The sequence below is a fragment of the Chroicocephalus ridibundus genome, chromosome 2 (assembly GCF_963924245.1).
Source record: "Chroicocephalus ridibundus chromosome 2, bChrRid1.1, whole genome shotgun sequence".
NCBI classification, from domain to species: domain Eukaryota; kingdom Metazoa; phylum Chordata; class Aves; order Charadriiformes; family Laridae; genus Chroicocephalus; species Chroicocephalus ridibundus.
This window is the reverse complement of record NC_086285.1, coordinates 55,456,664-55,470,009: the sequence shown is the minus strand read 5'-3', so window position 1 is coordinate 55,470,009 and position 13,346 is coordinate 55,456,664. Positions and strand designations below refer to the sequence as shown.

The window sequence follows — 13,346 nt, the reverse complement described above, 5'->3', positions numbered from 1 at the left end:
TTATGACGTCAACCCCAGCGATGAAGGCACCTACTACTGTGCCTACTGGCGGTCCCACAGAACTAGCAGACCACAGGCAGCCTGTACAGAAAGCTGCCCGTACCCTGAGCACGAGGCTTTCCGTTGAATTCAGAGAACCACAATTGCACCTTCCTGCCTCTGAAACATCCCAACAGGTTTCTGCTGAGGATGGAAGTATAAATAACGGCCAAAGAGAGTGGCACAGAAATGCAGGGTGCTGCAACTGGGCTGGGCTGGGGAAAAGGCCACTCCTCTGGGTGATGGAAATGACGGCTGAATTTAGACAATGACACAGATCATCGTTGGAGGATATAGATGCCTTCCCAAATACAGTCTGAGCTGACAACAAGGAAGCGCTGGAAGGGAGGGAGGACAGGGGGAGGTAGCAGTTTGAAGGACGACCATTGGATGTTCCAAGTGAGTCACAGCCTTCTCCCAGTCATTTGGTGCTTTCTCCACCTTTATAGTGTTCCTGTCTCTATTAATTTCATTTCCAGGTTTAACCCACAGAGGCAGCATGTTGCTGCTCCCAGTCCTTCTTGCAACCTCATTGTGGTCCCGTAAGCCCTTTTTCCTCTCCCCTCTCCTTCCCATTTATGGAGAGAGCAGAGTCCTGGCTCCAAAATCCCAATTTCTTCCCCTCAGAGAATTTCTCTGCTTCTCCTTCCAGGTGGAGATGCACAGGCAGCGCCAGTGCAAACCCCGGAGCTGCAGAGGCAAGTGAAAAGGAGGTCTGCCAGCACAGCGTGCGAAATGAATTCTGAAGCCACCATACACTGGTACAAGCAGCTTCCTGGAGAGCCACCGAAGAGGATTCTGTACATGTCAGAACAGTCTCCAGCTTTCGATGACAGCGGCAAGAGACGAAGATTTCAAGCTCAGAAGCCTCCAACAGAGCCCCTCTATGGTCTCACCATAGATTCTTTAATGCCAAGGGATTCTGGCACTTGCTACTGTGCCTGTCGGTTTTATCAGGGCATCACAGAGTTAGATGGGGAAAGATAAGTGTTTATTCTGGTTTCTCTCCTTCTTTCTAGCTGGACGAGCACAAGTGCTTCTGAAGCAGAGTCAAGCATCTGTTACCACAGGGAAAACTGAACCTGCACAGATTGACTGTGTAGCCGAGGGCATATCTGACTTCCAGTCTGCGTATATACATTGGTACCGACACATGCCCCCCAGAGCTCCCCAACGGATTCTGTTAATCGGATCAAGACAAGTCACTTATGATGATGATTCCTATAGGAACAAGTACTCTTCTTGGAAGCAAGGTACAAATGTCTGCACTTTCTCCATCTATGACGTCAACCCCAGCGATGAAGGCACCTACTACTGTGCCTACTGGCGGTCCCACAGAACTAGCAGACCACAGGCAGCCTGTACAGAAAGCTGCCCGTACCCTGAGCACGAGGCCTTCCGTTGAATTCAGAGAACCACAATTGCACCTTCCTGCCTCTGAAACATCCCATCAGGTTTCTGCTGAGGATGGAAGTATAAATAACAGCCAAAGAGAGCGGCACAAAACCACAAAGCGTTGCAGCTTTCTACAACTCAGGTGGTATCATGGGCTGGGCTGGGGAAAAGGAGCACTCCTCTGGGTGTGGTATTACACCCGAACTATACAGTAACACAGATTGTCTTTGACGGCTATAGATACTTTCTCAATTACAGCGTAGCAGGAGACTATTTGCACTGAAGATTTAGCATGGAAGACTTCAAGCCCTGGTCACGCTAGAGGTACTCCTCACTGGTCACTCCTGTCTCAGTGGTGATGTTGGTGATGACTGCTTGTAACACCGATACCACTTAGGACCCCTCGTGACAGGCAAGATCTCTAACACTGGGCAACACCTGAAAAGGCGGCCCCCAAGAACAGATTGTGAAAACCGTTTACAAGAGAAAGCTGCAACCTAAAGCAGGGAACACGTGGAAATGGGGACACAGCATTGCTCAGGCACACGGGTGGGAGCAGAGCCACAGCGAAATGTGACTTAATGTGATGGTGCTGTCCCCACCCCACATCCATGTGAATATTTCATGCAAATTGAGCACATCATTTCCTCTCCTCAGTGGTAATGTGTCCCCCATCTGAGGTTCATTCCCTGCATTCCTACAGGCCCAGACGTCTTCTCTGAAAACGTCGTTGCTGCACGTTCTTCTTGCAGCTTTGGTTTGCCTTGGAAGAAACCTTCCTCTCTGGCTTTCACTCCTAAGAGGACTATTAATAAAGACAAAATCTTCAAGTCGGTAAACTCCAGGCTTACGGGGTTTTGTTTTGTTGTTCTTTCCCTGTAGATGTCTACACTACAGGACCTGGCAGAATTCCATGCATCAATGCCAAGGACCACAGCAGAATGTGACCTTTGTGTACTAGTTGTGAGATGAGACTTAGTTGTGTACGCTGCTATTGACAAAGGTCCGAGAAGATCGAGAGTGGATTGTCTCTTTTGGGTGAGAAAATGAGAAATCTTTCTCAGGGAAGAGCGCGGTGTGCGGTGGCTGCTGCCCAAGTGACCGTTTGCCTTCATGTCTCTGCAGGGCACCTTGTGAGGGCTCTGAAATGAGGGAAAGGACAGGAAAGAGCAGAGGGCAGCAAAGAGGTGGCTGGGAGACGTGCATGCTTCGCCCTGGCTTCACTGCACCCTGTCTGGGGGAGATGGATAAGGCTGACCAGATGGATTGGAGCCGTCTTAAGGAAGAGATGATAGTTCACTATGACTTATCCCATTTGTGCTCCCACAGCAGGCAGGATGTTCTCGGAAAGGCTGGTGAAACGTGCTTCTGGGACAGCTTTGGGGTGTCTGAGCAAAGGAGACCATCCTTGGGAAGGGTGGACTGATGAATGTGAGGTTTCATGGGTGTGCTCGGCAGTAAGTCAGAGAGGAATGTAGTGGATACGCAGGTGAAAAAAAATTGTTTCACGTTAAGTATTGTGGGTCCTTTCTGCTCTCTTGCAGCTGTGGTTTAGCTTGTCAGTAAGTTTAACCCCCTCCGTGCAGCAGGTTGAAGAGCGACCACTGGATGTGCCCCATGAGTCACAGCCGCCTCCCAGTCATTTGATGCTTTCTCCGCCTGAAGGGCGTTATAATGTTCCTGTCACTCTTGATTTCCTTTCCAGGTTTAACCCACAGAGGCAGCATGTTGCTGCTCCCAGTCCTTCTTGCAACTTCACTGTGGTCCCGTAAGCCCTTTTTCCTCTCCCCTCTCCTTCCCATTTCCAGAGAGCGCAGTCCTGGCTCCAAAATCCCGTGGTTTCTTCCCCTCAGAGAATTTCTCCACTTCTCCTTCCAGGTGGAGACGCACAGGCAGTGCCAGTGCAAACCCCAGAGCTGCAGAGGCAGGTGACTGGCAGCTCTGCCAGCATGGCGTGCCGAATGAGCGCCAAAACCATCGTGCACTGGTACAAGCAGCTTCCCGGAGAGCCGCCAAAGAGGATCCTGTACGTGTCGGGACAGTCACCTGTGTTTGATGACAGCAGTGATACAAGGAGATTTCAAGTTCGGAAACATCCTGCTGAGCCCCTGTACAGTCTCACGATACAATATTTAACCCCGAGGGATTCTGGCACCTACTACTGTGCCTATTGGTTCTATGAAGGCATCACAGCGTTAGATGGGCAAAGATAAGCCGTACAAAAAAGCACTTTTGCACTCTGAACCGCAAGCTCAAAATGCTGATCTGCCAAAATGCCGATACTTCCTTATTCCAGCCCTCTCTGACGATTTTCTGCACCAGGATAAGAGAAATAGCAATTTAGCATGGCAATGGCTAAAGAGATGATGTTTACGGTCAGTGTATCAATTCAATACTCACCCCTATCTGTAAGGTCCTGAAACTGGAGAGTCCCCGTCACTTTGGCGTGAATACACTGACCGTGACTCTTAAGATGAAGGCCTGGTTGTACTCAAGTTCAGTAAAATTACTGAAAGCGCAATTAATCCTGTGTCGCTCGAACCAGGACCCAGTCACAGGGGAGCACCCCGCAGCACCAGCCCCGCTCATCGAGATGCCCCTCTGCCATGGCTGCTGCCAGCAGCCCTCACAGGGCTCCCTTTTGTTTTCCAGCCTTCCTTCCAAGAAGTGTTTGCATCTCATCCGAGCTTCAAACCCAAAATCCTGCGGCTGTGCATTTCCTCCCGCATCCGAAACCAGAGTGGAGGCACGTCCCCGTGGTGCAGCTGCCCCGGTTGCTGCAGGCTGATGGCCGCCGTCTGCTCCGGTGGAGGGCAGCACCAGCACGGGGGCATCCCAGGCCCTTGGGCGTGCTGCAGCTGGGTGACTGAGCTGAAGCAGCAAAAGGAGGTCCCTAACGGGGTGGGGGAATGCCTCCTGCCCGCTCGGGCACTGTACGCCTCTCAGCACCCCTGCGGGTGACGGCACACGCTCACCGCCCACTGGGGTGACCTCCAGGTTGAAAGCTTCATGCCCTCACGCGCAGCTGGAGCTGATCTCACTCACAGCCCTGCCTTCCTCAGTGGCTCTGCCTCAAGGTTTCAAGGGCCACAATCCCAGGATTTACCAGTGTTTCTCCTATTCACCAGAAAAGCAGGCAGGACCACAACTGCCTAACCATTTTTAGCATCATGTGCCAGCTTGGAGAGGGTTTTCTGCAAACGTGCCCCATCTGCTTGCACACAGAAGACCCATTGCTGAAGACTGCTCAAGAGAGTCACCTGCTCCTCCCACACAGCCCAGTCCCCGTCTCCGCTCCCTTGCACCCTCCTCTGACTCTCAACGCCAGCAGAGCGTGACCAGCAAACATGCTGCTGCTGGCAGCGCTTGTCTCCACAGCCGCTTGGTCTTGTAAGTGCTTCCTTGTTTTCTTACCTTCCCTCACAGGCACACACGGCTCTGCTAGCAGGCGTCTTCCCAAAGCCCTGAATTCCAGCTCATGACACCATTTCTCCTCTTTTTTTTCCTAGGTGGATTTGCACAAGAAATTCCCGTGCAGAGCCCACTCTCTCTCACCAAGTCTAAAGGAAGTGTGCGTCTGGAATGTCACTTTAAAGACGTCTCTGTAAATTTTGATGGTGCCACCATACACTGGTATCAACAGAAGGCGAATAAAGCTCCAGAGAGGATTCTCTACTTATCAGGGACGACAAAAGTAGTAGATGAGGGCTTCCAAGAACGCAGGTACAGGGTTGAAAAAGATTCTAGCCAGAAACTGTGTATTCTTACAATAAACGATGTCACTCCAGACGACACTGCTACCTACTATTGCGCCTACTGGTACGATCACTGTGGTAGGAGCTCTGAGATCACCGAGACAAATACTGCCTCAGCGTCTCAACCACAAACAACTTGAAAGATCCCGACTCCCATCCCCCAGCGTGGATGAGCTGCCTGGCCTCAGGCGCACGCTCTGGAGAAGTAGGACATGCTCGGGGCTGACCGACACCGTGGAAGCATCAGCTGCCAAAAGCTGGAGATTTCGGCTGAGCAAAGGCACAGTGCAAAGCTCCGATAGCTGACCCATCCTCTCCGTTCCACCTTCTCCTCCTTTTCACTCAGGCATGTCAGCAATGTGGTTGTAAGGATTTATTTGACGCAAAGCGGGCCCATTTCCACCTTGTTGTTCCTGGAAAAAGGTCAGCGAGTTGTGCTGGAGCTCTTCAAAGGAGCTTCCTTTGCAGTTCTGAGTAACTTCACACACTGACCGTAGGAACTGCGATTTCAGGTAGAACCTGCGTCACAGACTCCCGTGTGCCATTCATGGTTGAAAAGAATGGGACCAATGGTTAAAAGGAGACCTGTGGAGCTGCTCACCCAGGGCTTAGTTTTGGGAGCTGCTGTGGGTGATGGTATCCATTTGCAAGCTAGCACCGCTTGCAGGACCTTTCATCAGGGGATGAAGGAGATCTCTTGCGGCCCCAAAAAGCTCGAGGCATTTAGAGGAGCTGCCACTGGGTGATGGGTACTCAAGTCACTCATTTGTCCTCTTTAGGCGCCGGCTCTCTCCTGCCGAAACGTGGCCTGAGCCCAGGGCGCTGCTTGCCAGGCGGGGCTCACCTGCAGGAACTCGCCAGGGTGACAAGTTGTGCAGAACAGCAGACAAGTGCTGCTTGGCTGTTTAGGTGACTAACCTGGACGGACAGGCAGAAGGGACTTGCACCACCAGCGCGAGGTAGAGCCAAAGTTTAACCCTACAGGGCTCCTTGCCGGGTGCAGCCCAGGGCTCTGCTTCCAGCAGCAGGCAAGAGCGGGTGCCCAGAGGAGACCGTACAAGCAAACACACAGCAGCAATTTCCCAGAAATGCTTCCTGATCTCAGTGATGTAGGGCAGCAATTTTGCCTGCTTTCGAGGGGCATCTCATCTCTTCCATCCTCCGATAGTCGATGTCCCTTGAAAATCCAGATAGGAAGAACTGACCTTAAAAGCGAGCACAAATAAATCTTATGTTGAGGGGGAAAAAATAAAAGAAAAAGAACAGTGACTCTTTACTTATCATCTAAGCAAATTCCGTAGGGGAAAAAAAGAAAAAATGCATGTTTGCCTCAGTAGTGAGCTCTCTCCTCACAAGTGTGTGTGTTTTGTGGTGGGGGTTGCCTTCTCTCTAGGTGTGGATCAAAGGAAGTGGCTTGTGCATGATTATTTAACACATCCGCGGCTGGCAGAGCCTCATTGGGCGGTTTCGTGGTGCTCAGATCTGCTTCTCCCCCACCTCGAGTCTGGCCCTGACCCTGTCCCCATAAGGAAGCCGTAAGGAGCGCTGTGACAATGTGGCTACTGAGCACTTTCCTCCTGGCAGCTGGGTTTTCTTGTCCGTGCCCTGCTCAGCCCGCTGCCTGCACGTCCGCCAGTGGCAAAGGGGACGTTGTCTTATCTGAGCTTCATGCCTCTCATTTTTCTCTTTCTTTCACACAGGCGGTTCTGCACAGGTCTTGCAGCAAAGCCCCGTATCCATCACCAAGCCACAAAGCAAAACGGTGCTCATCAACTGCCACGTCTCCGATCCGGACTTTAACAACGTTTTCATTCACTGGTACCGAAAGAGGCCCAACGCAGCTCCCAGGCGCGTTGCCTACATGTCCTCCAGGCTCTTCCTCGAAAACCCCTCTGATGAGGGGAAGTTTAGCATCGAGAAGGACCCCGCCAAATCGGTCTGCACCCTGAGAGTGAGCAAAGTAACTCTGCAGGACTCGGCTACCTACTACTGTGCCAGGTGGGATGCACAGCAGTAGGAAGCCATAGGGGACGTGCACAAAGACGTGCTCTGCGTTCTGACCCAGCTCCTGAAGAGTTTGACAAGACGCAGGAACATCCCCACCCAACTTTTCCCACCAGCTGTGAATCAGGCACACTGTACGGGCAGCCAGACGCCAAAGACGCTGCTGAGCTAGTGCACGCTTTGCAGACGCGCAACTACAGCCAGCAGCAGCAGAGCTGTTATTCCACTCTTTCCAGAGGAACCAGCAGGGACCTTGCCTCCAAAGGATGGCTTTGAATGGTACGGACTACTGTCTCTATTTTGCTTGCCCTATCCCTCTTTATTTTAAACTAAACCTCGGGGGGCTGTAGAGCATTTGTGTTTCTTTGCATAATACTCAGCATTTGGAGATGCCAGCCTGGGTGCAGCATCTCACCTTAGCCGTGAGAAGACGCCGTCACAAGCAGTGCTACTTGTGGGCTCCCAAATGGCTGCTGTGTATTCTCCTGGCCTTTGCCATTCAACCTGTGTGACGGGCAGTCATTGGAGAGCCCTCACATTCATTAAGCTCCATGTCCTGATTGTTTTCTTTAACTTGACTGAGAGTGGACCTGCGGAAAAGTCTCTGACCCCTGGCATTGTGTAGCAGCCTTCAACTAGTCTACAAGCAATGGGAAAATTTGCCACATACTACACGAGTACTTTGTAAACCAGTTAGAGTAATTGTGTGTGTGTGCACGAGAGAGAGAGAGAGAGAGAAGGTGAGTTTGTGCCGCTTGTGTAAAAGCTACAACCAGGCTGTAAACCTTTAGCAGGGTTCAGTCCTGCTGCTTTTGCCGCTGGGAAAGCCTCTCCGCGTGATGCCCCAGTGAGTCATTTCCTTTGCTCAGCCGCAGCCCTGCGTCCCTGCTGGGAGAGCTGTCACGTTCCTCCCGGAGGCAGACGCCAGCGAGAGCCCTCGGGATGCTGCTGCTCCTGCTCCTGGGCCTGGCTGCAGCCTGGTCTCGTAGGTTCCCCTTGTCACCACGGCACGGCACGGTGTGGGGCAGCGGCAGGAGGCACCCCGTATTTGGCAGTGGGAATGGACAGCAGGCTGAGAGTGTTTGTTCTCTTTTCTCTCCTTCTTTCTAGCTGGACGAGCACAAGTGCTTCTGAAGCAGAGTCAAGCATCTGTTACCAGAGAGCAAATGAAAACTGCACGGATTGACTGTGTAGCCGAGGGCATATCTGGCTTCCAGTCTGCGTATATACATTGGTACCGACATACGCCCCCCAGAGCTCCCCAACGGATTCTGTTAATCGGATCAGGACCAGTCACTTACGATGATGATTCCTATAGGAACAAGTACTCTTCTTGGAAGCAAGGTACAAATGTCTGCACTTTCTTCATCTATGACGTCAACCCCAGCGATGAAGGCACCTACTACTGTGCCTACTGGCGGTCCCACAGAACTAGCAGACCACAGGCAGCCTGTACAGAAAGCTGCCCGTACCCTGAGCACGAGGCTTTCCGTTGAATTCAGAGAACCACAATTGCACCTTCCTGCCTCTGAAACATCCCAACAGGTTTCTGCTGAGGATGGAAGTATAAATAACGGCCAAAGAGAGCAGCACAAAACCACAAAGAGTTGCAGCGTTCTACAACTCAGGTGGTATCATGGGCTGGGCTGGGGAAAAGGAGCACTCCTCTGGGTGTGGTATTACACCCGAACTATACAGTAACACAGATTGTCTTTGACGGCTATAGATACTTTCTCAAATACAGCGTAGCAGGAGACTATTTGCACTGAAGATTTAGCATGGAAGACTTCAAGCCCTGGTCACGCTAGAGATACTCCTCACTGGTCACTCCTGTCTCAGTGGTGATGTTGGTGATGACTGCTTGTAACACCGATACCACTTAGGACCCCTCGTGACAGGCAAGATCTCTAGCACTGGGCAACACCTGAAAAGGCGGCCCCCAAGAACAGATTGTGAAAACCGTTTGCAAGAGAAAGCTGCAACCTAAAGCAGGGAACACGTGGAAATGGGGACACAGCATTGCTCAGGCACACGGGTGGGAGCAGAGCCACAGCGAAATGTGACTTAATGTGACGGTGCTGTCCCCACCCCACATCCATGTGAATATTTCATGCAAATTGAGCACATCATTTCCTCTCCTCAGTGGTAATGTGTCCCCCATCTGAGGTTCATTCCCTGCATTCCTACAGGCCCAGACGTCTTCTCTGAAAACGTCGTTGCTGCACGTTCTTCTTGCAGCTTTGGTTTGCCTTGGAAGAAACCTTCCTCTCTGGCTTTCACTCCTAAGAGGACTATTAATAAAGACAAAATCTTCAAGTCGGTAAACTCCAGGCTTACAGGGTTTTGTTTTGTTGTTCTTTCCCTGTAGATGTCTACACTACAGGACCTGGCAGAATTCCATGCATCAATGCCAAGGACCACAGCAGAATGTGACCTTTGTGTACTAGTTGTGAGATGAGACTTAGTTGTGTACGCTGCTATTGACAAAGGCCCGAGAAGATCGAGAGTGGATTGTCTCTTTTGGGTGAGAAAATGAGAAATCTTTCTCAGGGAAGAGCGCGGTGTGCGGTGGCTGCTGCCCAAGTGACCGTTTGCCTTCATGTCTCTGCAGGGCACCTTGTGAGGGCTCTGAAATGAGGGAAAGGACAGGAAAGAGCAGAGGGCAGCAAAGAGGTGGCTGGGAGACGTGCATGCTTCGCCCTGGCTTCACTGCACCCTGTCTGGGGGAGATGGATAAGGCTGACCAGATGGATTGGAGCCGTCTTAAGGAAGAGATGATAGTTCACTATGACTTATCCCATTTGTGCTCCCACAGCAGGCAGGATGTTCTCGGAAAGGCTGGTGAAACGTGCTTCTGGGACAGCTTTGGGGTGTCTGAGCAAAGGAGACCATCCTTGGGAAGGGTGGACTGATGAATGTGAGGTTTCATGGGTGTGCTCGGCAGTAAGTCAGAGAGGAATGTAGTGGATACGCAGGTGAAAAAAAATTGTTTCACGTTAAGTATTGTGGGTCCTTTCTGCTCTCTTGCAGCTGTGGTTTAGCTTGTCAGTACATTTAACCCCCTCCGTGCAGCAGGTTGAAGAGCGACCATTGGATGTGCCCCATGAGTCACAGCCGCCTCCCAGTCATTTGATGCTTTCTCCGCCTGAAGGGCGTTATAATGTTCCTGTCTCTCTTGATTTCCTTTCCAGGTTTAACCCACACAGGCAGCATGTTGCTGCTCCCAGTCCTTCTTGCAACTTCGCTGTGGTCCCGTAAGCCCTTTTTCCTCTCCCCTCTCCTTCCCATTTCCAGAGAGCGCAGTCCTGGCTCCAAAATCCCGTGGTTTCTTCCCCTCAGAGAATTTCTCCGCTTCTCCTTCCAGGTGGAGACGCACAGGCAGCGCCAATGCAAACCCCAGAGCTGCAGAGGCAGGTGACTGGCAGCTCTGTCAGCATGGCGTGCCGAATGAGCGCCAAAAACATCGTGCACTGGTACAGGCAGCTTCCCGGAGAGCCGCCAAAGAGGATCCTGTACGTGTCGGGACAGTCACCTGTGTTTGATGACAGCAGTGATACATGGAGATTTCAAGTATGGAAACATCCTACTGAGCCCCTCTACGGTCTCACGATACAATATTTAACCCCGAGGGATTCTGGCACCTACTACTGTGCCTATTGGTTCTATGAAGGCATCACAGCGTTAGATGGGCAAAGATAAGCCGTACAAAAAGCACTTTTGCACTCTGAACCGCAAGCTCAAAATGCTGATCTGCCAAAATGCCGATACTTCCTTATTCCAGCCCTCTCTGACGATTTTCTGCACCAGGATAAGAGAAATAGCAATTTAGCATGGCAGTGTCTAAAGAGATGATGTTTACGGTCAGTGTATCAATTCAATACTCACCCCTATCTGTAAGGTCCTGAAACTGGAGAGTCCCCGTCACTTTGGCGTGAATACACTGACCGTGACTCTTAAGATGAAGGCCTGGTTGTACTCAAGTTCAGTAAAATTACTGAAAGCGCAATTAATCCTGTGTCGCTCGAACCAGGACCCAGTCACAGGGGAGCACCCCGCAGCACCAGCCCCGCTCATCGAGATGCCCCTCTGCCATGGCTGCTGCCAGCAGCCCTCACAGGGCTCCCTTTTGTTTTCCAGCCTTCCTTCCAAGAAGTGTTTGCATCTCATCCGAGCTTCAAACCCAAAATCCTGCGGCTGTGCATTTCCTCCCGCATCCGAAACCAGAGTGGAGGCACGTCCCCGTGGTGCAGCTGCCGCGGTTGCTGCAGGCTGATGGCCGCCGTCTGCTCCGGTGGAGGGCAGCACCAGCACGGGGGCATCCCAGGCCCTTGGGCGTGCTGCAGCTGGGTGACTGAGCTGAAGCAGCAAAAGGAGGTCCCTAACGGGGTGGGGGAATGCCTCCTGCCCGCTCGGGCACTGTACGCCTCTCAGCACCCCTGCGGGTGACGGCACACGCTCACCGCCCACTGGGGTGACCTCCAGGTTGAAAGCTTCATGCCCTCACGCGCAGCTGGAGCTGATCTCACTCACAGCCCTGCCTTCCTCAGTGGCTCTGCCTCAAGGTTTCAAGGGCCACAATCCTAGGATTTACCAGTGTTTCTCGTATTCACCTGAAAAGCAGGCAGGACCACAACTGCCTAACCAATTTTAGCATCATGTGCCAGCTTGGAGAGGGTTTTCTGCAAACGTGGCCCATCTGCTTGCACACAGAAGACCCGTTGCTGAAGACTGCTCAAGGGAGTCACCTGCTCCTCCCACACAGCCCAGTCCCCGTCTCCGCTCCCTTGCACCCTCCTCTGACTCTCAACGCCAGCAGAGCGTGACCAGCAAACATGCTGCTGCTGGCAGCGCTTGTCTCCACAGCCGCTTGGTCTTGTAAGTGCTTCCTTGTTTTCTTACCTTCCCTCACAGGCACACACGGCTCTGCTAGCAGGCATCTTCCCAAAGCCCTGAATTCCAGCTCATGACACCATTTCTCCTCTTTTTTTTCCTAGGTGGATTTGCACAAGAAATTCCCGTGCAGAGCCCACTCTCTCTCACCAAGTCTAAAGGAAGTGTGCGTCTGGAATGTCACTTTAAAGACGTCTCTGTAAATTTTGATAGCACCTACATGCACTGGTATCAACAGAAGGCGAATAAAGCTCCAGAGAGGATTCTCTGCTTAGCAGGGACGAGAAAAGTAGTAGATGAGGGCTTCCAAGAACACAGGTACAGGGTTGAAAAAGATTCTAGCCAGAAACTGTGTATTCTTACAATAAACAATGTCACTCCAGACGACACCGCTACCTACTATTGCGCCTACTGGTACGATCACTGTGGTAGGAGCTCTGAGATCACCGAGACAAATACTGCCTCAGCGTCTCAACCACAAACAACTTGAAAGATCCCGACTCCCATCCCCCAGCGTGGATGAGCTGCCTGGCCTCAGGCGCACGCTCTGGAGAAGTAGGACATGCTCGGGGCTGACCGACACCGTGGAAGCATCAGCTGCCAAAAGCTGGAGATTTCGGCTGAGCAAAGGCACAGTGCAAAGCTCCGATAGCTGACCCATCCTCTCCGTTCCACCTTCTCCTCCTTTTCACTCAGGCATGTCAGCAATGTGGTTGTAAGGATTTATTTGACGCAAAGCGGGCCCATTTCCACGTTGTTGTTCCTGGAAAAAGGTCAGCAAGTTGTGCTGGAGCTCTTCAAAGGAGCTTCCTTAGCAGTTCTGAGTAACTTCACACACTGACCGTAGGAACTGCGATTTCAGGTAGAACCTACGTCACAGACTCCCGTGTGCCATTCGTGGTTGAAAAGAATGGGACCAATGGTTAAAAGGAGACCTGTGGAGCTGCTCACCCAGGGCTTAGTTTTGGGAGCTGCTGTGGGTGATGGTATCCATTTGCAAGCTAGCACCGCTTGCAGGACCTTTCATCAGGGGATGAAGGAGATCTCTTGCGGCCCCAAAAAGCTCGAGGCATTTAGAGGAGCTGCCACTGGGTGATGGGTACTCAAGTCACTCATTTGTCCTCTTTAGGCGCCGGCTCTCTCCTGCCGAAACGTGGCCTGAGCCCAGGGCGCTGCTTGCCAGGCGGGGCTCACCTGCAGGAACTCGCCAGGGTGACAAGTTGTGCAGAACAGCAGACAAGTGCTGCTTGGCTGTTTAGGTGA

At 52.0% G+C, this 13,346-nt stretch overlaps 5 gene segments (V, D, J or C); all 5 read left to right on the top strand.

Moving 5' to 3' along the window:
• Window positions 1-3,159: 3,159 nt before the first annotated feature.
• LOC134510645 (Ig kappa chain V-VI region NQ5-61.1.2-like) lies at window positions 3,160-3,620 on the top strand (the record flags this gene model as incomplete). The annotated part of the segment is given in 2 exon segments: window positions 3,160-3,202; window positions 3,313-3,620. Coding segments are annotated over 2 exon segments (351 nt in total), but the record flags the coding sequence as incomplete, so codon positions are not given.
• A 1,161-nt stretch (window positions 3,621-4,781) lies between these two features.
• On the top strand, window positions 4,782-6,371 carry LOC134510851 (T-cell receptor gamma chain V region V108A-like). The segment is given in 3 exon segments: window positions 4,782-4,824; window positions 4,944-5,267; window positions 6,358-6,371. Coding segments are annotated over 3 exon segments (381 nt in total).
• A 371-nt stretch (window positions 6,372-6,742) lies between these two features.
• LOC134510907 (T cell receptor gamma variable 9-like) lies at window positions 6,743-7,191 on the top strand (the record flags this gene model as incomplete). The annotated part of the segment is given in 2 exon segments: window positions 6,743-6,785; window positions 6,890-7,191. Coding segments are annotated over 2 exon segments (345 nt in total), but the record flags the coding sequence as incomplete, so codon positions are not given.
• A 3,213-nt stretch (window positions 7,192-10,404) lies between these two features.
• On the top strand, window positions 10,405-10,865 carry LOC134510644 (Ig kappa chain V-VI region NQ5-61.1.2-like; the record flags this gene model as incomplete). The annotated part of the segment is given in 2 exon segments: window positions 10,405-10,447; window positions 10,558-10,865. Coding segments are annotated over 2 exon segments (351 nt in total), but the record flags the coding sequence as incomplete, so codon positions are not given.
• Window positions 10,866-12,025: 1,160 nt separating this feature from the next.
• On the top strand, window positions 12,026-12,492 carry LOC134510643 (probable non-functional T cell receptor gamma variable 10; the record flags this gene model as incomplete). The annotated part of the segment is given in 2 exon segments: window positions 12,026-12,068; window positions 12,188-12,492. Coding segments are annotated over 2 exon segments (348 nt in total), but the record flags the coding sequence as incomplete, so codon positions are not given.
• Between the last annotated feature and the right edge of the window lie 854 nt (window positions 12,493-13,346).